Genomic DNA, 24,055 nt, shown 5'->3' on the forward strand with positions numbered 1-24,055 from the left:
GGGAAGACAGATGAAGAATTGGCACATTCAAACTGGTTTTGGTGAAGAATATTGAATATACCATGGACTGCCAAAGAGTGAACAAATTGGTCTAGAAGAAATACAACGAGAATGCTCCTTAGAAGGGGAATTGCGCGACTTTGACTTGCTTACTTTGGACACGTCAGCAGGAAAGACCAGTTGCTAGAAAAGGATATCATGGTTGGTAAAGTAGAGGGTCAGCGAAAACGAGGGAAACCCTCCACGAGATGGACTGACACAACAGCCTCAACGATGAGCTCAGACTTACCAACCATCGTGAAGATGACGCAGGACCAGGCAACATTTCCTTCTTTTGTACATAAGGTCACCATGAATCAGAGCGGAGGCCACAGCAACCAGCCACAACACGAGAGTTCTGACAGAGTCATTGTGAGGACTGAAGGGAATAATGTATTCAGCTTCTAGTACAGTGCTGTGCAGGTAGCGAACACTCAGTAAATATCAGCCACCCGTCATGGATTGGATTGTGTCCCCTAGAAATGTGTGTCAACTTGGCTGGGTCATGATTCCCAGTATTGTATGGTTGTCCACCATTTTGTCATCTAATGTGATTTTCCTGTGTGTTGTAAATCCTACCTCTAATGACGTTAACGAGGCAGGGTTAGAGGCAGTTATGTTAACGAGGCAGGACTCAGTCTACAGGATTAGGTTGTGTCTTGAGACAATCTCTTTTGAGATATAAAAGAGAGAAGCGAGCAGAGAGGATGGGAATCTCCTATCACCAAGAAAGAAGAACCAGGAGCACAGCGTGTCCTTTGGGCCCAGGGTTCCTGCACTGAGAAGCTCCTAGACCAGGGGAAGATTGATGACAAGAGCCAACAGAGACAGAAAGCTTTCCCCTGGAGCAGGTGCCCTAAATTTGAACTCCTAGCCTACTGGACTGTGAGAGAATAAACTTCTGTTTGTTAAAGCCATCCACTTGTTGAATTTCTGTTATAGCAGCACTAGATGACTAAGACACGGCCATTCTTGTTACCACTATTATGAATGTTGTTATCTTAGTCCAGGATAGAGGCCACTCTCAGAAAGGCACATGCATGTTGCTTGAGAATTGGGCACAAAGACTTCTGTAGGGTATCTGTTTTTGCCACATTTGAGGCAGAAAAGGAAACAGAATTTCATTATCATCAAATCTAGTTGTAGAAAAAAGTACCAAAGGGACGTAAATTTCACCACACCACGAATGTCGGTGATGCTCAAATAAGATTTAAATTCATCCTGCATTTAAACAGAAAAGAGAAGAAAATGTCATTAAACTCACATGAGTGCCAGGCTGTGCACACTGGAACCAGAAATATTGACTCGGCCCCCATAACAGAGCAGGACGCCCAGCTGGAATGGATCGTGAAAGAGGTTTAGGAGTTTTAATGGATCATCCCTCCCAGCCATCAGCGTTGGAAAGTGGCAGTTTATTAATAAATTATTGGACGTGTACAGTTTGTCATATTTTAATGAGACATAATGAACAGGTCCCCTCAGCTCACCTAGACCGTTCCATTTCTCAGTCCATCTCCCATGGGGAGCGTGTGTAACGTTTAACAGTCGTAATGCAATGGCCAGGTCACGGAGGAAAAGGTGGATGCCGGAAACCTGGGGATGGTTCCGCCTGGCCTGGCTCTCACACAAACACATGTCGGCTTCTCTCTCCAGCCCAGGTGGTGGCTGGGGCTCCGGATGGCCTTTGGGGATATCTTAGTTACCTAGTGCTGCTATAACAGAAGTGCCACGAGTGGGTGACCTTAAAGAACAGAGTCTTAGTTCTCACAGCTCTGAGGCTAACAGTGCAGATGGTATCGATTCCTTCCTTGTCAGCAGCCCTGGTCATTCCTGGTCTTAGGGAGGATCCTCACACCCTACAGGACAGAGCGGAACTGCCCCGTAGAGTTTCCAAGGAGCGCCAGGCGGATTCGAACTGCCAACCTTTTGGTTAGCAGCCGTAGCACTTAACCACTATGCCACCAGGGTTTCCAATTCTTCGCTAGTTAAGCTGAATTATTGTTTGGTTTTCAGAAGACTTCAGAGGACATTTTTGGTTTAAGGTTTAAAGATTATCTCAGAGCAATAGTTTTTGGGGTTCATCCAACCTTCCTGGCTCTAGGATGTCTGGTGTCCATGAAAATTTGAAATTCTGTTCTGCATTTTCCCCCTTTTGATCAGGATTTCATCTCTAGAATCTTTGATCGAAATGTTCAGTAATGGCAGCCAGGCACCATCCATTTCTTCTGGTCTCATGGCAAAGGAGGCAACTAGCCACAGGTTCTAATCTGTTCTTTTCATAACTCAGAAGTGATTGGATTTAGAACCCACTTTGCTCGGGTATGATCTAGTTAACATAACAAAGAAACCCTATTTCCGAACAGGGTCCCATCCACGGGTGCAGGGGTTAGGATTCCAGCACTTATTTTGGAGGACACATAACAACAGTCCATAACAACAGGGGTGAGGCTTGTGTCTTCCCAGCTGAGGCTCAGACCAGTCTTAGGTCAGGTCCCTAAGAGCATTGTCTGAGGATCCTACATGGGATTTACCAAGTGGGGCACTCGGGAGACCTGTGAGAGAAAGGAAGGGAGGGAGCAGGACAGGGCAGAGGAAGAAGTGGGGCCGAGAAGGCGTAGGAGGATACTGCGCTGCTGTAACAAATCACCCCGAAATTGATGTCTTAAACAACAGAAACATACTCGTGCAGAGTTCTGGAGGCCAAGAGTACAAAAGCAGTGCCATCTGACCAAAGGCAAAGTGTCAGCAGGGCCACCTCCCTCTGGAGGCTCCAGGGGAGAATTTATTCCTTGGCTTGTGGCCACATGGCTGCAACCTCGGCCTCTGTTTTCACATGGCCGTCTCTGCTGTGTGAGGGTGTCTAATCTCCCTGCTCCAACTAAAGTGAGCAGAAATTTTAGAAGAATGGTTTCTGTCAAGGCTACTTTGACTCGCGGCAACCTCACGTGTGTCAGGGTAGAATTGTGCTCATAGGGCCTTCCTGGCTGATCTTTCAGAAGTAGGTTGCCAGGCCTTTCTTCCTAGTTGCCTCTGGGTGGGCTGGAACCTCCAACCTTTCAGTTAGCAGCCAAACACATTAACTCTTTGCACCATCCAGGGACATGAGCAAATTAGGGAATATTTATTGGACAGATAAAAGCCACTCTGTTGGAATCTAGGGCAGGAAGTGAAATTGGACTCTGGGGAGACTAGACATGGGAGCTATACACTCATCAGGCTCAGAACGGTCCCTTTTATTTGCCACTGAAGTCTTTCCCCACGAGACCTCTTCCACCTTGGTATTCCACTCAAGCCCTTCCCCAACTTCCCGATTCCTCCTCCAAGGTGAAGCTGGCAAGACCATAAGTCACTCCTCCCTGATTTTTATTTATTCTGTTTGCATACAGTTTCCTTCATTAGCAATTCATTAGCATTAGGAGGGGAGACCCCAAACTTGGCATTCAGGAGTAATGCTCCTACAGCCCGTTCCTGACTGAGACCTCTGCCCCCCATCTTTGACCCCAATTAAATTCTTGGCTCGTTTTGTTTGCAGGAATCCACACATTCATAGGTTCTTCCCTGTGACCTTCCCTGTCTTCATGTCTTACCCAGACCTAGCTTCCTAAACCCTTTAACCTGGAGCACTCTGTTCTGTTAATGCAGTTACCACAATATGCTGGGCACTGCGTGGCAGTCCCGAGGAGCTAGGGTAGGCTGAGGCGATGGATGCCCCGGCATCTCAACCACTTAACACACAAGGGTTTGGTTCCCACTCACGGCCCCTGTCCCTGAGGGAGAAGGCTGTCTGTGTCAGAGCCCCTGAGGGCACACACTGCTGGACCACCACCTTCTGGGACATCCCCGTCCACCGGGTCACAGGGCAAGACAGCTCTGGAAGGTCTCTCATCAGAAATGAAACGCTCCAGCAAGGAACGACTGGGTCAGGGTAGTCACAGCCACACCCCCGCTCAACAACAGCAAGCTGGAAGGACAAGACAACCCTACTGTGTGCCACAAGGAGGAAGAAGACAACTTGGCTGACAGGTGTACTGACCACCTCGTGGAGACTGATGTGGACACTGCAGTGTGTGGACAACCAGATGACCCCAGAGGCCCAGGTGTACAACCCCCCAGCAGAATAGTGTTCACTTGTGTAATTTAGCATAAATACTTCACACACACTCACATACATACAATCACACACAGATACACATGCACACCACACAAATACTCACACATACACACAAATACACACATGTATGCTCACATATGTACATACTTACATGCTCACAGACACATGAGCACACACATGGACCCATATTCACACAATGCTCACACACACACACGAACACACATTCACACAGTGCTCACACACACGGACACACATCACACAGTGCTCGTGCAGTTATGTTCACACACGCACATGCTCACATTCAGACAATGCTCACACACATTCACACACATGGACACACATTCACATAATGTTCATATTCACACATTCACACACATGGTCCTACACACACGCACACACACACACACACACACACTTATCCCCATCTCAGCTCCCTGCCACCCAGTCCCAGCATTGCTGGTCAAGCCCTGGGTGTGTAGCCACCTGTTAAGTCCCCTCAGAGCACCCTGCAGTGATACTAGGTCCTCCCTCTCCGGCACCCCTGTCCTTCTCCAGTGTCTTGGTCCCACTTTTCTCACCACCTTGAATGGAGAACACTGAGTTAAAAAAAAAAAAAAAGCCAGAGACTTAGCTTTGCACTCACAGCTGTACCTAGTGCTCCCAGGCAGCCACTTCCTTCCACAGGGGACGGGGCGGCACGCTGGCCAGGGTAACCACCAGGCTCCTGGTCTCAGCTCCCCTGGTAGGCAAGAGCATCTAAAATGTTGAGTTCACAAAACAGCCTGCTTCTTTAAAAATGAGCCTTATCACCCATTCGCCTCTGCCTGTCTGTCTGACTGTCCGTCTATCCATTTCTTTTCTGCCTCCCTCCCTTCCTCCCTTCCTTTTTCCTCTTCTACCTCCCTCCCTCCTTCCTTGCCTGTCTACCTACTTCTTCTTAAGGAAGGAAGGTTCGTGTTTAGCTGCTAACCCCGATGCTTCCTAAACCAGCTGCCGTCAGTTCAGCCCTGACTCCTGGTGACCCCGGGTGTGTGTGTCATAGCAGATTTGTACCCCAGAGGGTTTTCAATGGTTTATTTTTCAGAAGGAGATCACCAGGCCTTTCTTCCAGGGCACCTCTGGGTAGACGCAAACCACCAACTTTTCAGTTAGCAGCCAAGCATGTTAATTGTGTGCATCTTCCTGGGACTGCCACTCTCCACAATAGCGACCTCAGAATACCCCTGCTCTTCCCTTTCTGAGGAAATTCGTGGCCGATCAAGGAAAAAGATATGACCATGAGATAGCAGTGTTGCACAGTAAGCTATTTATTGGGATTGACACATTGGCCACGCAGATGCAGGAGGCAGTCCCATCAGCAGGGGGTCTGCCAGAGGCAAGCAGCACAGGGAGCCCCCAGGAAGGGAAGAGGGCATGAAAACCCCAGGGAAGAGAAGGGAGGGAGGTCCTATATATGATCATGGGGTCTCTGAGTCAAAGACCCGCAAAGACAGTGACAGCTGGGGCTCTGATAACTATGGGGCTTATTTTATCTGGGGCTAGCAGAGTTCCTGGTGGTGTAAACTAAAGGGTTGGTAGTTCGAGTCTACCCAGAGGTGCCTGGGAAGAAAGGCCTGGCAGTCTACTTCCAAAAAGTCATTCATTGAAAACCCTGTGTATTAGCTCACAAAACAAAGACCTATCACCCATGAGCACTGTGCTCCTTTAAAAAAATCATGCCATATGAGACCAAATGGTCAACAATTACTTTAGAACAAAAATGAGACTGCGAGAGGGCAGGGAAACTAGATTAAACAGGACCACCAGAACTGAAATATTGGGAATGTTCACTCATTGTGAAGGATGTAACCAGTGTCGTTGAATAATCTGTGTAGAAATCGTTGAATGGGCACCTAAACTGCCGTGCACACCTTCACCGGAAGTATAATAAAATACTATTTTAAAAAAAAACCCTGAGGAACTGCATGGGACTGTGGGTCGGAACTGACCTGATGGCAGCTGGTTGGTGTTTCGGCATGGCTAACACGCACTGGGTGAAATTTCATGGGGTGTACAAAGCAGACAGGCTCTAAGTAGCTAAAAATCTGCTTGTTTAGCTACTCTTAAAAGAACCAGTTGTGCACAAATTTGAGTTGGCCCCGGTGGGCTTTTTGGGGCTGATGGGCCTGAGCTTGCTATGAAGACATAGACACCTGGGGCCGTGTGCTGAGTTCTATCACTCAGGTCATAGAACGTACTGGAAACTCACACGCATCCCCTACCCTCTTACACTTCACAGGTGTCTGACAGATGTGACTACGTGTTCGTCAACGGCAAGGAGATGAAGGGCAGGGTGAATGTGGTGGTGAACTTCACCTACCAACATCTGCAGGGTGCCCTGGAGATGACAGTGTGGGTGCCCCAGCTGCCCCTGCACATTGAGGTCTCAGACACCGAGCTCAACCAGATCAAGGGCTGGAGGGTGCCCATCGTCGCCAACAAGAGGTGGGTGTGCTTGCCGAGACCCCCAACACCAACCCACTTCAGGGACAGCTACTTTCAGTCCGTGTGCTCCTTCAGGCATGGCTGGATCCAGGGTTCTCTGATCTCTCTCCATCTGTCCTGCCTGATACACTTGGTGTTGGCTTCATTCACCACCAGGCTTTTGTCATGAGGCCCCAGGCTTCTATCCCATCATCTCTGCGTCCCCAGCAGATAGTGCATCATATCCTTCCCAATGTCATTGTTGTTGTTAGCTGCTGTCGGCTCTGACTCACGGCAACCTTACGTATAACAGAACGAGATGTTGCCTGGTCCTACGCCGTCTTCATGACTGTTGGCATGTTTGAGCCCATTGTTGAGGCCGTTGTGTCATTCCATCTCTTTGAGGGTCTCCCTCTTTTTCACTGACCCTCTACCAAGCATGATGTCCTTCTCCAGCGACTGATCCCTCCTGATAACATGTCTAGTGTACGTGAGATGAAGTCTTGCCATCCTCGCTTCTAAGGAGCATTCTGGCTGTACTTCTTCCAAGACAGATTTGTTCATTCTTCTGGCAGTCCATGGTATATTCAATATCCTTCAGCAACACCATAATTCAATGCAAATTAAACGCTCAGCTGCTAACCAAAAGGTCAGCGGTTCAAATCTAGAAGCTGTCCTTTGGGAGAAAAGACCTGGAGATCTAGTCCCGTAAAGATCACAGCCTTAGATACCCTATGAGGCAATTATGCTCTGTCCCATAGGGTCGCTATGAGTCGGAATCAACTCGACAGCAATGGGATAGAGTTGCAGGGTCCCCATTATCCACCATCAGGTGACTATATGGGCACCAGGTGAACAGAGGGTGGTAGTGGCCTAGGCTCTGCCTTGGGAGACTGTCATCGCAGAGAAACCCAGGCGTGAGGGCACAAAGGCAATGTGGATGCTACCACTACAGGAGAGGGGTGGCCCCAAGGACGAAGGCTGTGGGACCCACCAGCCATTGGGTGATGGCTTTAGCAAAGATCCCATCATGCCTGTAGGGTGTTCTGACTATGAGTGGGGGGTGGGGATCCGTGCTGCGGAGGGCAGGGACCTGCAGGGGAAGACTCCTGGAGCGCTGGCCCTGCCCAGGTGCGATAGCAGCCAGCGCCCAGGTCAGATATGGTGGCCGAGCAGGCTTGAGAGTGAGCAGCTGCTGAGTGCTGGAGGACCTGACCGTGCTGAGAAGGGGCTGATGGCACATGAGGCAGCAGGTGACGAGGGACCCACCGACATCTGTCCTCTCCTGGCCGTCACCGCCTTTCTCATCTCATCCTGCCTTGCTCTGGCTTACATACTCTGCTCCTTTGTGGACTAGTTTACAGGGCTGTGACAATTGTTCACGCCGTAGTTAGATGCTGTGGAGTTGGCTCCAGCTCATAGTGTTCCCAACTACAACAGACCGAAACACTGCCTGGTCCTGTGCCATCTTTACCATCGTTGGTCTGCTCGAGTCCTGTGTTGCAGCCACTGTGTATTTTGAGTGTCTTCTAACCTAGGGGGCTCATCTTCCAGTGCCATACAGACCATGTTCTGTTGTGATCCATAGGGTTTTCATGGGCTGAGTTTCAGAAGTAGATCTCCAGGCCTTTCCTCCTAGCCTGTCTTAGCCTGGAAGCTCTGCTGAGACCTGCTCAGCATCACAGCAACATGCATACCCGTGGACACACTTTCTGAATGTTGCCCCTGCTTATCTGTCTGAGCCCACACCAGGCTGTGACCCCCGTGAAGGCAGGGATGGTGGCTCACTCACCTTCACAGCCCATGTGGTGATCAGCCCACAGCCCCTGGCAGGTGACTAACCAGAAGTATGTGTTAGACTGAACTGCCTCTTCAACAGGCCAGCCCGGGACAGCGAGGAGGAGGACGAGGAGGAGCGGCGGGGCCGGGGCTGTGCCCTCCAGTACCAGCATGCCATGGTACGGGTCCTCACCCAGTTTGTGGCCGAGGCGGCCGAGCCTGAGGGGCACCTGGCTCACCTGCTGGGCTCCGACTGGCAAGTGGACATCACCGAACTGGTGCATGACTTCATGAAGGTGGAGGAGCCCAGGATTCTCCAGCTGCAGGGGGGACAAGTACTGATAGGACAGGAGCTTGGGATGACCACCATTCAGGTATGATGCCCAGACGCCCAGGCTCCCCGTGTCCCTGCCCCACTGGGAATCCAGCCCAGGCTCCTCGTGTCCCTGCCCCACTTGGGAATCAATCCTAGGGCTCCCGGTGTCCCTGCCCTGCTGAGAATCCATCCTAGGGCTCCCGGTGTCCCTGCCCCGCTGAGAATCCAGCCTAGGGCTCCCCGTGTCCCTGCCCCACTGGGAATCCAGCCCAGGCTCCCTTTGCCCCTGCCCTGCTGAAAATCCAACCTAGGGCTCCCGGTGTCCCTGCCCCACTGAGAATCCAGCCTAGGGCTCCCAGTGTCCCTGCCCCACTGGGATTCCAGCCCAGGCTCCCTGTCTCCCTTCCCCACTGATAATCTAGCCCAGGCTCCCTGTGTCCCTGCCCCACTGAGAATCCAGCCTAGGGCTCCCCGTGTCCCTGCCCCACTGGGAATCCTAGCCATATGTCATTGCTTAGAACAGCATCTCTTTTCACAGCGAGTAAATTTAAAGACACTGTTAGTGACGTAATATAAGTGCAACAACCTCATGACAGAAATCTTGGAATTCTTCCTGTATTACTTACGTCAGAAAAATAAAGGGCCAGCTCCTCTGGCTGGGTCTCGTGCGACCCTCTGGTACGTGATTTTTCCCTAAGTGATGGCTGATGTTCCCACCTTGGGAATCAAGCCCTGGAGGTGAGCTAGTGTTACTGGAATCACCAGCGTGGGCACCAGCCACCCCACATCACTGACCACTGTCCCCTAAACCTCCTTCCGTCCCTCCGTGGTGTCGTTGCTGCCTCTATTGAGTCCCGGCTTTGGGCTGGATGGGAACTTGGTCATGTCAGAAGTGGGCTGGAGGAGGGAACAAAGTACATGATCCTGTTGGTCTTGTGGGCGGGTACCCAATGCTAGGGACAGGATGGGCAAGGACCAGGAGGCTCCCTTGGGCTAGGTCATTTACCTCCTGCTGAGGACAAAGGATGGTTGACTCCTCAGTAGGTGCCTGTCTTAGTCACCTAGTGCTGCTGTAACAGAAATACCACGAGTGGGTGGCTTTAACAAACAGAAGTTTATTCTCTCACAGTCTAGGAGGCTAGAAGTCCAAATTCTGGGGGCCAGTCTTAGGGGAAGGCTTTCTCTCCCTGTCGGCTCTTGGGGAAAGTCCTTGTCATCAGTTTTCCCCTGGTCTAGGAGCTTCTCAGCGCAGGGACCCTAGGTCTAAAGGATGCTTTCTGCTCCTGGCTCTTCTTGCTTGGTGGTAGGAGGCCCCTCTCCTTTCTGCTAACTTCTCTCTTTTATATTTCAAAACAAATTGACTCAAGACACAACCTAATCTTGTAGATTGAGTCCTGCCTCATTAACATAACTGCCTCTAACCCTGCCTCATTAACATCATAGAGGTAGGATTTACAACGTATAGGTAATTACGTGGAGCCCTGGTGACATGGTGGTTGAGCACTACTGCCGCTAACCACAAGTTCAGCAGTTCAAATCCACCAGCTGATCCTTGGAATCCCTGTGGGGCAGTTCTACTCTGTCCTATAGGGTGGGTATAAGCCTGTCCTATAGAGTCCAGCTATGAGTTGGAATCCACTTGATAGCAACAGGTGTGGATTCTTTTTTTTTTTTTTTAAGGAGTAATCACATCAGATCACAAATGGCGGACAGCCACACAGTACTGGGAATCCTGGCCTAGCCAAGTTGACACACATTTGGGGGGACACAATTCAGTCCGTAACAGTACCCCACTTAGAGGTGACGGCATGGTCCTATGAGCCTGTCCGTGACGCCTCCAGAAAGGTGTGCATGAGGGTCCCTGTAGCTAGAGTGCAGTGGGCTCTGGGAGACTTAGAACAAGTGCATTCTGGGAGATCAGCCAGTATTTAAAAGAGATTATTTTACTCAAGCAGGAAAATATATGGATTTGAGCTGTGGACTGTCTTCCAAAATGTAACTGAGCATCGCAGCTCAGTGTCCCCCAAAATATGGAGTGACACACAAGATGACTTTAGGGGTGCACAGACCATTGATCTCCACCTCTTAGCTCCATGTTGATTTTCATGTGTGTGAGAAAAAAATACATCAATATATAACTAGCATACTAAAACCACTGCTCTTTCGTGCTAGAGTTTAAAAACAAAACAAAATACACAAATGAATTAGATGGCATAGTTGCTGGGTGACCGTAGAGCTGCTCTGTGCTGTACAAGAGCCGTAGCCCACAGGCAGGTGTGCAGGAAGTGAATACGGGGACACTTCTGTTGGGGATGGCTGGTGGTGGTGGAGTTTATTTGTGGGGTGGGAAGAGGGTGCCACCCCATGGTAGCACCTTGCTGTCAATGAGAACTGCGTCCCATGTGCACAGGTGAGCCGTAGGTGTTAAAGGAAGCCCTGGGGGAGGCTGGCTCCTGTTCTTTCTGCTCCTGGGTCCACCCTTCCCCCAGCGTCCTGTGTGTGGGTGACTCCTGGGCTCACAGCAGCCCCCGTCTTGTGCTCTGCCCGCAGGTCCTGTCGCCCCTGTCGGATGCCATCCTGGCCGAGAAGACCGTCATGGTGCTGGACGAGAAGGTGACCATCACGGACCTCGGCGTCCAGCTCGTGACAGGGCTGTCGCTGTCCCTGCAGCTCAGCCCAGGCAGCAACAGGGCCATTTTTGCAACGGCAGTGGCCCAGGAGCTCCTGCAGAGGCCCAAGCAGGTGTGTGGGGGCTTGGGCCACACGCGGACGGGTGCGTGATGGGTGGGGCCACACATCAAGCGGGGTCACACACCCCTAGGGCCTCGTGCTGGGTGGAGTCACTGAGTGGGTGTGTCAGTCTGGGTGGGTTTGTGTTGGGGTGTGTGCTCTACCTCCTTCTGCCAGCTCCCCAAAGGAAAACGCACAAGAAGGTATTTTCCTGAGTCAGAGATGACAGGCCACCCAGAGACAGCAGACAGGAGGCCCCTCCCCCTCAGCCACGACGCCAAGGGCTCCTCAGGTGGTCAGTCATGCAGGCTCGTGGGCTTTTCATCGGTCAGCTGTCCACACAGGCAGTTCTGGTTGTGGGCACGGCTGTACCTCGATGGTGAAGGGGGGACACAGAAGCGACCACATCCTGCCGCTTCATCCCTGCAAGGAAAACAGGGTGACTAGTTAGGGGGTTGGGGGGTGTGAGGAGATGGTTTCCACCCCTTTCCATTTAGCAGAAATGGGGTCGCGTGATAGCGGTCAGGGTTTTTCTTTTCCATCGTTTGACATACGGAGGGAGGAGCATGTGCTCACAGAGCGTGTGCTGTGTGTCTGTGCACATGTGGTATGCACCGTATGTTGTATGTGTGAGTGTGTGTATCCTGTGTATGTGGGCATGCGTGTTGTGTGGGTTTGCATACATGTATGTATGTTGTGTATGTACGTGAGTGTGGAATGCATGTGTGTGGTGCGTGTATGTGTGTTGTGTATGTATGTGAGTGTGGAATGCATGTGTACAGTGTGTGTATGTGTGTGTGGTATGTATACGTGCGTGTGTATATATGTGTGTTGTATGTGCACGTGTGTATGTGTATATGTGTGGCGTGTGTGTTGCCTGTATGTGTGTATTAGTATATGTGCATGCACGTGTGATGTGTGCATTGTGTGTTGTGTTTGTGTGTATGTGTGGGCATGTATGTATGCATGTATGTTCTGTGTGTATATGTGTAGCGTGTACTGTATATATGCATGTTGTACGTGTATTATTGTATATGTACATGTGTATGTGAGTTGTATATGTGTATATATGTATATGTGTTATGTGTTTTTGCACATGTGTTATGTGTACCCATGTGTATTGTGTTTATGCATGTTGTGTGTGAAAGTAGATGTATCTGAATGTATATGTGTAATGTATATGTGTGTTGTATATGGGTGGTCTGTGTGTATATATGTATATGTGTGGTATGTACTTGTGTGTACATATGTTTTGTGTGTATATGTGTGGTGTGTATTGTGTATATGCGTGTTGTGGGTGTATGTGTACATATACGTGTACCATGTATGTATGTTGTATATGTGTGGTGAGCATATGTGTATATATGTATATATGTGGTATGTGTGTGCATTATGTATATGTATATGTATATGTATATGTATATGTATATGTATATGTATATGTATATGTATATGTATATGTATCTGTGTGCCGTGTGCTTGCCCATGTATGTTGATAACATTGTTTCCTAACGAAAGGAGCATTTTGTAGGGAATCTGCGGATGTCCTGTGTTCTCCTCCCTCACGGGTGGGCATGCCGTATTTCCTAGGAGCATACTTAACAACAAGACAGTGACCGCAGACCATCGATTCTCTCAGCACCCATGTAAAGGGGTTGTCTTCGTGTGGGGCTGGTGGGAGGCCCAGCCCACCGGGGAGGTTTTTCTGGAAGCTTCCCCCATCAGACAGGACAGCTCCCCCTCAGGAGGCGGGTCACCAGACCTGGCCACCCGTGAGCTCCCACGGAGGCCGTGGCTGTGTTCAGAGCGGGAATGGGCACTGAGCCAGGCTGGCCCCGGGACACAAAGAGCCTCCCTGTCGCCCCATGTCACTGCTGCTCCCTGGCAGGTGTCACTAATCCCCTCACCCACAATGTGGCCTTTGTGCGTGGGCTCTAGTTTTAGAAAACACTTGAAAGTGGACAGTCCCTGTAAAGATAAGAATTCCTGCCAAAAGCAGACCTCCCTTGTTTCACAGAAAGAGGCCAGCCTGGGCGCAAGCCACAGAGAACAGAGAGAAGTAACTGGGGCTGCTCTGTCTTCAGGGGGTGCTGAATTGGGGACACCAGTTAAGAGTTAAGGAAGTGACAGGACACAGCTCGAGCCAGGCCAAAGAGCTAATCCATTTCTGGCACACAGAGCTGAACATGCTACCCTGAGATTTGCTCCATGGTTTGGATGGGCTGTAGTCCCTGTGTGCAACTTGGCTCTGACTTTTCCATCTCCAGAAATCCAAAGTGTCTTTGAATGTCCTGCTCAGATTTCATGGCAGATTAGAGGAACTGGGTGAATCAGTGTCGTGTTGGATGGATTCTGCGCTGGGTCTTCTGTTTAGGGGCTGGTCCACACCAACGTCTAACCACATACGGATCTATTGGCTGGGCTGCAGGAGGGCGCAGGGTCACCACTTGTGTTTTTTCATTGTGGTGAGAATATACGCAACAAACCTACACCATCTCAACAAATTCTACACGTACAATTCAGTAACATTGATTATAGTCTTTGCAACCTTTTTGCATTCCCACCAGTAATGGGTGATGGTCCCAGTTTGTTCAGAACCTCTCCAAGAGCTCTTTTCTTTCTTTTTTTTTTTTCATCATTCCAGTGTAATGGTAGTGAGGTGGTGTCTAAGGGAAGTGAGTTGGTATCTGAGGGAGGTGAGGTGATGTCTAACGGAGGTGAGGTGGTGTCTAAGGGAGGTGAGGTAGTGTCTAAGGGGGGTGAGGTGGTGTCTGAGGGAGGTGAGGTGGTGTCTGAGGGAGGTGAGGTGATGTCTAACGGAGGTGAGGTGGTGTCTAAGGGAGGTGAGGTAGTGTCTAAGGGGGGTGAAGTGGTGTCTAAGGGAGGTGAGGTGGTATTTAACGGAGGTGAGGTGGTGTCTAAGGGAGGTGAGGTGGTGTCTAACGGAGGTGAGGTGGTGTCTAAGGGAGGTGAGGTGGTGTCTAAGGGAGGTGAGGGTGTATCTCACAGAGGTGAGGTGGTATCTGAAGGAGGTGAGGTGGTATCTGATAGAGGTGAGGTGGTGTCTAAGGGAGGTGAGGGGGTATCTCACAGAGGTGAGGTGGTGTCTAAAGGAGGTGAGGTGGTATCTGATGGAGGTGAGGTGGTATCTAAGGGAGGTGAGGCGGTGTCTGAGGGAGGGGAGGTGGTGTCTAAGAGAAGTGAGGTAGTATCTGATGGAGGTGAGGTGGTGTCTATTGAAGGTGAGGGGGTATCTCAGTGTAGTTTTGATTTATGTCTCGCTAATTTTTTTTTTTTAATGGCTAATGACGCACAACCATCCTCACTATCCTTTTCCAAATTATCCCAGCACCGTTAACATAACCTCAGTGCCCCCTAAGCAATGACTTCCCCTTCTCCCTATCTCCCGCCCCCTAAACCTGTAAAAAACCCAATGCTGTCAAGTAGATTCCAACTCATAGCGACCCTATAGGACAGAGTAGAACTGCCCCATAGGGCTTCCAAGGAGCAACTGGTGGATCTGAACTGCTGACCTTTTGGTTGGCAGCCTTAGCACTTAACCATACGCCACCAGGGTTTCCTATTGTATGCATAGACCATATTTTCTTTATTCATTCATCTGCTGATGGGCATTTCCACATTTTGGCTCTTGTGAGAAGTGCTGCAATGAACGTTGGTGTACAGGTTTCTGTTTGTGTTCCTGCTTTTGATCCTTTTGGGCATATACCTAGGACTGGGATTGCTGGGCCAGATGGTAGTTCTGTGTTCAGCCTTTTTGAGGAACTGCCACACCGTTTCCCACAATGACTGTAGCATTTTGCATTCCCACCAGCAATGGATCAGGGTCTACAACCTCGCCAACAGCTGTTTTCCGTTTTTTTGTTTGTTTTGGTTTTTATTGATTTTTTTTTTTTATTGTATTTTAGATGAAGGTTTACAGAGCAAATTGTTTCTCATTAAACAACTAATACACATACTATTTTGTGACATTGGTTATCAGCCCCAAGATGGATCAACATTCTCCTATTCTCAGCCATGGGTTCCCCATTCATTACCAGCTTTCCTGTTCCCTCCTGCTTTCTAGTCCTTGCCTCTGGGCTGATGTGCCCATTTGGTCTTGTTTTGTTTTATGGGCCTGTCTAAAGTTTGACTGAAGGGTGCACCTCAGGAGTGACTTCAGTACTGAGTTAAAAGTATGTCCAGGGGCCATACTCTCGAGATTTCTCCAATCTCTGTAAGACCAGTAAGTCTGGTCTTTTCTGTGTGTGTGTGTCAGTTAGAATTTTGTTCTACACTTTTCTCCATCCAGCTTTATCTAGGGCCCTCTATTGTGATCCCTGTCAGACCACCTTTAAAAGCTTGTGAGTGGCCATCTGCTGATCTCACCCCATCTGAAGCGAGAGAGACTGAAGAAAACCAAAGACACAAGGAAAAGATTAGTCCAGAGAACTAATGGAACAAAACTGCCACAGCCTCCATGAGGCTGAGTCCAGTACAGCTAGATGGTGCCCGGCTATCACCACCAACTGTTTTCCATTATTTTATCATTGCCATTCAAGTAGGGGTAAGGTGGTATTGATTTTCATTTCCCTAATGGCTAATGGGAGGTGGCACAGTGGTTAAGAGCTCAGCTGCTAACCAGAAGTTTGGCAATTCGAATCCACCAGCCACTCCTTGGAAGCCCCATGGGACAGTTCTCCTCTGTCCTGCAGGGTCACCGTAGGGTCTCTATGAGTGAGAATCAACTCGATGGCAATGGGTTTGGTTTTGGTTAATGGCTAATGGCATTGAGCATCTTTTCATGTGTTTGTCGGCCATTTGAATATCCTCTTTGTGAAATGTCTGTTCAGGTCCTCTGCCGATTTTTTGATTGGGTTGTTTGTCTTTTTGTTGTTAAGTTGTAGATGGGAAAAAAGGCAGGATATTAGAACCTTATCAGATATAAGGTTCCAGAATTCTCCCAAAGGGTAGGTTGTCTCTTCAGTTTGATGATTAGCCAGCCACATTTGGGGTACCTTTCTTCCTACTTCCAAAGACAACACCAGTGTAAAATTTACTTGGGGTCCCTGGGTAGTACAAATGGTTAACACGCTCGACTGCTAACTGAAAGTTTGGAGGTTTGAGTCCATCCAGAGGAGCCTTGGAAGAAAGCCCCGGTGATCTGCTTCTGAAAACTCAGCCACTGAAAACCCTGTGGTGTAAAGTTCCACCCTAACACACACGGGGTCGCTGTGAGTCAGAGGCAACTCCACGGCAACGAGAACAAAGACTGACTTCTGTCGCACTCAGGGCTTGTTGGCTGCAAGGACGAGAGATCCACTCAAGCAAGCTTCAATCACAGGGATTTACCGCACGGTCCGGGGGCATCTCACAGACCCAGCTTTAAGACCTCATAGGAGCCAGCTCGTCAGCATGGTCTGGGGGCATCTCACAGACCCAGCTTTAAGACCTCAGAGGAGCCAGCTTGTCAACACGGTCCGGGGGCATCTCACAGACCCAGCTTTAAGACCTCGGAGGAGCCAGCTTGTCAACACGGTCCGGGGGCATCTCACAGACCCAGCTTTAAGACCTCAGAGGAGCCAGCTCGTCAGCACCCTGTTGTTGTGCGGTCCCTCCCCTGTCGTTTGCTTTGGTCTAATTTATTCTTCTCCTCCTGCACATATATTCTGTGCCCAAGTATGTGCTTACACACGGTCCATCATGGCCGCTCCAAGCAGAGCCTTCCTCAAACAGAAAATTCACATGTGCTTTGGATCTCTTGACATTGAAACATCAAGGCCAAGTTGCAGGGTCTCCAACGTCGGGTTGTTCTGACTAGATGCAAGTCCCCACACATCTCCCACAGCTAACTGTGTCAGTCTTGGCTCTTATTTCAGATGAGAGAGAAAGGGACAGACAGACAGACAGAAAAACAGAGAGAGCTGCTGACTGCCTCAGGGCTGCTGAGATTAAATGTTCTGGTCAAAACTGCCCCTACCCCGTCCACTCAGCTGTACCCAGGTAGGCAGGGTTACACGTCCATCATTTGGGGCTTGGGATGGAGCAGGTTCGGGAGAAGGCAGGAAGCAATGAGCCTCCCAAATCACTGTCAAGTATAAAGGCATCTGACGGGGTGAAAAGGAGTGTGCTGTCTCACTCGGGGGGAGAGCAACTAGGAGTACATAGCAAGGTGTATATAAGTTTTTGTAGGAGAGACTGACTTGATTTGTAAAGTCAGTCACTTAAAGCACAATAAAATAATTAATGTATAAAGGCATCTTTACTAAAATCGATGAAACCACCAGAATGTTCCTTAGACGCGAGGATGGCAAGGCTTTGGCTCACTTACTTTGGACGTGTCATCAGGAAAGACAAGTTGCTAGAAAAGGATCTCCTGTTTGGTAAAGTAGAGGGTCAACGAAAATGAAGGAAACCCTCAATGAGATGGATCGAAAGAGTAGCCACGACAATGGACTCAAACATGCCAACGATCATGAAGATGGCGGAGGACTGGGCAGCGTTTTGTTCTGTGGAACATAAGGTGGCCAGGAGTCAGAGCTGACTCATCAGCACCTAACAGTAACTAGAATGGAAAGCTTGCACTCAATTAGAGGTTATCTACTGTAATGTGATCTGCCTCCCCAAGCCATTCGCAAGGAATGAAGACCTGAAGCTGCAAAGTGAAAAGGCAAGAGCTTCAGTAGTGCACAAGCCTTGGCCCTGGACACCCTTTGGTGTCCCAGATTCCTCCAGTGGGTTGGGGGTGGGGAATCGCAGAGACAAAGACCTTGCAGCTAGAAGGCTGTTCTCCCTCTCTTTGTGTGTCTCTCTCTCTGACTGGTTTAACAGCTCAGCTCCATGTCAAGGCTGTGTCCCCAGGCTAGTGCAAGCCCATTGCTGCAGACCCAGTGAAGGCAGGACCGGTGTAGCCCCTCTGGGGTGTCCCTGTCTTGATTTAGGGACCTTAATGTGTATTTTGAGTAATAAGTGGAGATTCAGTATTAAAACACCTTAAAAATAATTTAATAAATATGTTTCATTTAAATGTATAACATTTGTAAATGATCCCACTAGCCGGTAATATCCATTGACATGCAATTTATTATTGTGCAGAAGTAGATCCTGTACTGCCCAAGGGACCCATTTTTCTATTAACATCTCCAAAGGAAAAAAAAAAAAAAAATCTTATGGCAGAGTGTTTAATACTGGCCCTGTTTTGTTGTTGTTTTCTTTTGGTTTTACATCTCTATAAGAGTTAATTTTCTTTCATTGCCTTACGACTTCTTATCTCCCATGTCCACACTGTTTGAAAGGTTTTTCTCTGTTCATGTAGTACCATTTTTGTTTGTGACTGATTTTTTTTAATTGTGGTGAAAATACATATAATAAAACATTTGCCAACTCAACAATTTTTACACGTATAACATCGTGACACTGATTATGTTTGTCACGTTGTGCGACCATTTCCACTATCCTTTTCCAAACTATTCTACCACCGTTCACAGAAGCTCATTGCCCTGTAAGATACGGCTCCCTCCCTTTGCTCTCCTTCCCTCCTTCCCCTGGTACCCACTAATAAACTTGGGTCTCCTTACATTTGTCTGTTTCATATAAGTGGGATCATACAGTATTTATCCTTTTGTGACTGACTTATTTCACTGAGCATAATGTTTTCAGGGTTCATCCATGTCATATTATGCATCAGGACTTTGTTTCTCTTTATGGCTGGAAGTATTCCATTGTACGTATGAACCTCATCTTGTTCCTCCAGTCATCTTTGATGGACATTTCAGTTGTTTCCATTTTTGGGCTATTGTGAGCAGTGCTACAGTGAACACTGGTGTGCAGGTTTCTGCTTGCGTTCCCCCCCTTCACTTCTTCTGCATGTCTACCTAGGATTGGGATTGCTGGGTCACATGGTAGTTCTATGTTCAGCTTTTTGAGGAACCACCACACTGTTCCCCACAGGACTGAACCATTCTACATTCCCACCAGCAATGGATGAGGGTTCCAGTTTCTCCACATCCTTCCCAACACTAGTTATTTTTGTTTTTGCTGTTTGTTTGTTGATCATTGCCATTCTAGGTGGGTGAGGTGATATTTCATTGTGGTATTGATTTGGAGCCCTGGTGGCACAGTGGTTAAGAGCTCGGCTGCTGACCAAAAGGTTGGCAGTTCAAATCCACCAGCCACTCCTTGGAGACCCAATGGGCAGTTCTACTCTGCCTATAAGGTTGCTATGAGTCAGAATTGATTCAACAGCAACAAGTTTGGTTTGTTTTTTGGTTAATGACTAGTGATGTTGAGCAACTTTTCATGTGTTTTTAGCCACTTGAATGTATATCCTCTTTGGTGAAATGTCCATTCAAGTCTCTGCCCATTTTTCATTTGGGCTGTTTGCCTTTTTATTGTTAAGTTTTGAGTTCTTTATATATTATGGGTATTAAACCTTTATCTGATATGTGCCTTCCAGTAGTTTTCTCCCAATTTATAGGTTATCTTTTCACTTTCTTGATAAAGTCCTTTGATGAGCAAAAGTGTTTGTTGTTTATAAAGTCCCAGTTATCTGTTTTGTCTTCCATTGCTCATGCTTTCAGTGTTATATCTAAGAACCCATTGTTAAACGTTAGTACCCAAAGCACTACTGCTATGTTTTCTTCTAAGAGTTTTATGGGTGTGGCTCATACATTTAGGTCTTTGATCCATTTTGAGTTAGTTTTCATATACAGTATGAGGTAGGGGTCCAAGTTCGTTCTTCTGCTTGTGAACATCCAGGTGTCCCAGCACCATTTATTAAAGAAACTCTTCTTTCCCCATCGGGTGGACTCAGTGCCCTTGTCGAAAACCAGGTGACCTGAGATGTGCAGGTGCCTTAGTACTTCTTATCTCCTGTGTCTACACTGTTTAAAAGGTTTTCCTTTGTTCTCGTAGTGTTTTTTTTGGTTTGTTTTTTGTTTTTTTTTTTTGCCACACCGAGTCTTTTCTGCTAAGACTTGTGCTCAGTGAGCTTTTTGACCCTTTTTGATTGACTTACTTATTTTATCCAACAGGAAGCGGCCATCAGTTGCTGGGTCCAGTTCAGTGACGGCTCTGTCACGCCCTTGGATATTTATGATGGGAAAGACTTCTCCCTCATGGCAACATCCCTGGATGAGAAGGTGGTATCTATCCACCAAGACCCCAAATTCAAGTGGCCTAAAATCGCTGCTGAAACAGAAGGGCAGGGGCCGCTGGTGAAGGTGGAGATGGTCATCAGCGAGTCATGCCAGAAGTCCAAGAGGAAGAGTGTGCTGGCCGTCGGGACCGCCAACATCAAAGTTAAATTCAGCCAAAACGATGCCAACCCCAACACCAGTGACAGCAGGCATGCTGGGGCAGGAGTTCACCTGGAGAATCATGTCAGTGACAGGAGGCCCAAGAAACCCCTGCAAGAATGGGGGAGCCAAGAGGGGCAGTACTATGGCAGTTCCTCAGTGGGCCTCACGGAAGGAAGGGGAACCACCACAGAGAGGTCAACCTTCCGGAGGAAGAATGGCCAGGAGAGCGTTTTAGATGATGACAGCCATTTCCAGACTATCTCTGTGGACCTGACCAGCTTCCCAGCCCAGGTGGATGTGCCCAGAAGCAGTGGGGGCATGGATGAGAATGACCTCATGCAGGCATCCAAGGGGCTGAGCGACTTGGAGATTGGGATGTATGCTCTGCTGGGCGTCTTCTGCCTGGCCATTTTGGTCTTCCTCATAAACTGCGTGGCCTTTGCTCTGAAATACAGGCATAAACAGGTTCCCTTTGAAGAGCAGGAAGGCATGAGTCATTCCCATGACTGGGTCGGGCTGAGCAACCAGGCAGAACTGCTGGAGAACCACATTAACTTCGCCTCCTCCCCAGAGGAGCAGATTACGGCCATCGACAGGGACTTCGAGGAGAGCAAGTATCTCCTCAGCACAAACTCCCAGAAGAGCAGCAACGGCCAGCTGTTCAAGCCTTTGGGGCCCATGGCCACTGACGGGAAAGACCAGAAGAGCGAGCCCCCCGCCTCCCCTACCTCGAAGCGGAAAAGAGTGAGATTTACTACCTTCACCACCATCTCCGCGGAAGACAGTGGCCCCACAACAAGCTCGCTCACGATGAGCAGTGAGGACGACGTGAAGTGGGTCTGCCAAGACCTGGGCTCCGGAGAGTACAAAGAACTACACAACTACATGGAAAGATCACATGAGAACGTGTAAGCAGACACACACACGTTGTTCCCACTCACCTCTCGGCCTTTAATTTGGGGATGCGTGGCCATGCACCCCAAGGAGCAGTGAAATGGCAGGATGGGGCAAGGGTGACGCTGTCAACAGAGCCCCAGAACAGGGCCCTGATTCAGCTGGGCCGGCCTTGAGTCAGAATCAATACACATATTTCACTCGTTCCAAGGGAAGTGGTTTATCATTCGTGGCAAGATTTCTAAAACGTGGAGCAAAATTGAGTTCTGAATCACGGAGCTTCTGAGGGGTTCCAGGAAAGAACAGTCTCTCTCTTTAATCAAAACAATTTGGGTATCGTACAATCCACATAGCTCCAGTGTTCAATACTGCAGACTCTGGATGGAAAGTGAGACCCGGGCTGAGCCTAAATGGATCAATGAGAGGGAGTCTGTCCTTTGATGTGGAGCAGCACCTCCTGCTTGAGCGAACTCAAAGGCAGAGCCTCGCACCACCCTCAGCTCTTAGAAAGCGTGACTGTGATGCAGCATCTCCCAAAGGTTGGGTCAGATCTGGCCCTAATTATCGACAGACCAAGAAGACCGCTGACAAGGATTAAAAGGGAACAAGCGGGCAAATAGGCCACTGATCTCTGTTACTGGATTCTAAGAACAAACACAAAAATCCTCCGAGTGGTTCAGAGCATTCCTTCATTTGTAAACTAGGGATACTGGACACAGAACACCAATCAGTTTTGAAGAACTAGGCTCTTTTTAGCCTGTTCATCTTAATGAGTTCTCATGTCTAAAATTTGTATTTCTCTGTTGCATTGCCACCTGTCCGAAAGCTGTTGACCCTTGGTCAGGGTGGGCGGGGAGGCAGTTTCCAGCTTCCCTGAGTCTCTTTCTGTTCCCTGGGCATGGTGTCAGCTCCCAGGTGACGGTGTATAGAGAAGTCACCCTGGGCGTACTTCACTCTGCCCTTCCCTGCAGAGAATGGCCTTTGGGGACAAGCAGTCTTTACAGTGAACTCAACACCAACATATACCCTCCTTCGCCTTGCTTTCTAGAAACGAGAGAGGCTGTTTGTCACGGGTCTGTTGCCGCTCGCGTTGCATCTGGTCTGAGGGTTTTCCTTCAAGGCCGCTGAGACGAATCTAGGTGTCTGCGTGAAGTGCGAGGGCGGCTGGAAAGTTGGGACACTGGGTGTAGACGAGGTGGGATTGGGCAGGTGGCATCCCCCACCCCACAGCGTGAACAGAATGGAAGCTTCTCCGCCTGGAAGAGATGGAGGTTCCTGAGGTTCTGGCGTAAGGGGTGGAGAGGTGGCCATGCTGTTCCAACGTCAGCCCCAGGGATCCAGCCTGCTCAGAATCAACGTTTCCCTGGAACATTCCCTAAGTCCCCCTGATGAGCTGCTTCTAGGAACTGTCTCACACGCACTCCGAGGCGGGATGGTGGGGGAAGTAACTGCCGACTAGGATGACCCTGAGGCCAATGGTGTGGGGGGAGGGGGGAGAAGAGACTACACTGTTGAGTCCAACTCTGTGACACTCTGTCTCTTTCTCTGTCTCTCCAGATCTCTCTCCCAATTTCTCTCTTTCTCTGTGCCTCTCTCTGTGTCTCTGTGTATCTCTGAACCACCATTTCTCATTCTCCTTGTCTTGCATTCGCTCTGTCTCTGTGTCTGTCTCTATCTCTGTCTCTTTTTCTCTCATTCTTTCTTGCTCTTTCTCTTTTTCTCTCATTGTCTCTCTCCTCCTCCCCACACCCCGTGCATATAATCCCATCCTCCTCAGGTACCATGTGTCGATCCCACAGTTGACCTCCTAAGCCTCAGCATGCCGCCTCCAACGGTGCTGCGAGCAGTTTGCTGAGACCGGGTTCCTGAGAACCAGATATGACTTGCTCCTGTCCCCGAGTTTGCTTCCCATTTGGTTGGGTGATTAACTGGTCACCCCTTTCCGGTCATAACAGTTTGCTTTCAGTAACCTCCTCCTCCCCTTTTCTGTTCTGACTGTCATGGAGTTCCTTTTAATAGGGCAGCCACTGCTCACTCCTGAATCCATCTCCATATAGAGTGTATTGTAGACTGTAAAAATGTAATATATATTTATAAACACACCGGCTGTAAATACAAAGTTTGCATTCAGCGGCTTTATGGCTGTCCTTTGTCTTTCGGCATGCTGACCCTCTGAGGGACCGGTGCCTGTTACAGATGGCTCTCTGAACACTGTAAAGGCTTCTGGTAAATGGAAATGCAGATTTAAGGATCCCCACTCAATCCAGTCACACCCTTGCATGGTGCGATGCCGCTGTCCGCCCCGAGGGGATGTTGACCCGTGATGACAGAGTGCGTTGTGTACTAAGTACCTCTCCTTCGGGACCTGAGAGGATTTGATGATAAATCACACAGCCCTCCACGAAACGCCTGCTAACGGATGGTGCA

General features: G+C 49.0%; 1 protein-coding gene across 1 annotated transcript in view; it reads left to right on the plus strand.

Annotated features, from left to right (window-relative positions):
- LOC100659766 (transmembrane protein 132D-like) overlaps nucleotides 1-23,624 on the plus strand; it is a 66,340-nt gene extending 42,716 nt beyond the window's left edge. Inside the window, exons 2-5 of the mRNA XM_064272953.1 lie at nucleotides 6,429-6,634; nucleotides 8,493-8,766; nucleotides 11,259-11,450; nucleotides 20,468-23,624. Of these exons, the coding sequence (XP_064129023.1) occupies nucleotides 6,429-6,634; nucleotides 8,493-8,766; nucleotides 11,259-11,450; nucleotides 20,468-21,646 (1,851 nt within the window). The 3' untranslated portion in view covers nucleotides 21,647-23,624. The remainder of the gene's footprint in view (nucleotides 1-6,428; nucleotides 6,635-8,492; nucleotides 8,767-11,258; nucleotides 11,451-20,467) is intronic.
- Nucleotides 23,625-24,055: the final 431 nt, after the last annotated feature.

This window comes from Loxodonta africana, chromosome 19 (assembly GCF_030014295.1).
Source record: "Loxodonta africana isolate mLoxAfr1 chromosome 19, mLoxAfr1.hap2, whole genome shotgun sequence".
Taxonomy (NCBI): Eukaryota; Metazoa; Chordata; class Mammalia; order Proboscidea; family Elephantidae; genus Loxodonta; species Loxodonta africana.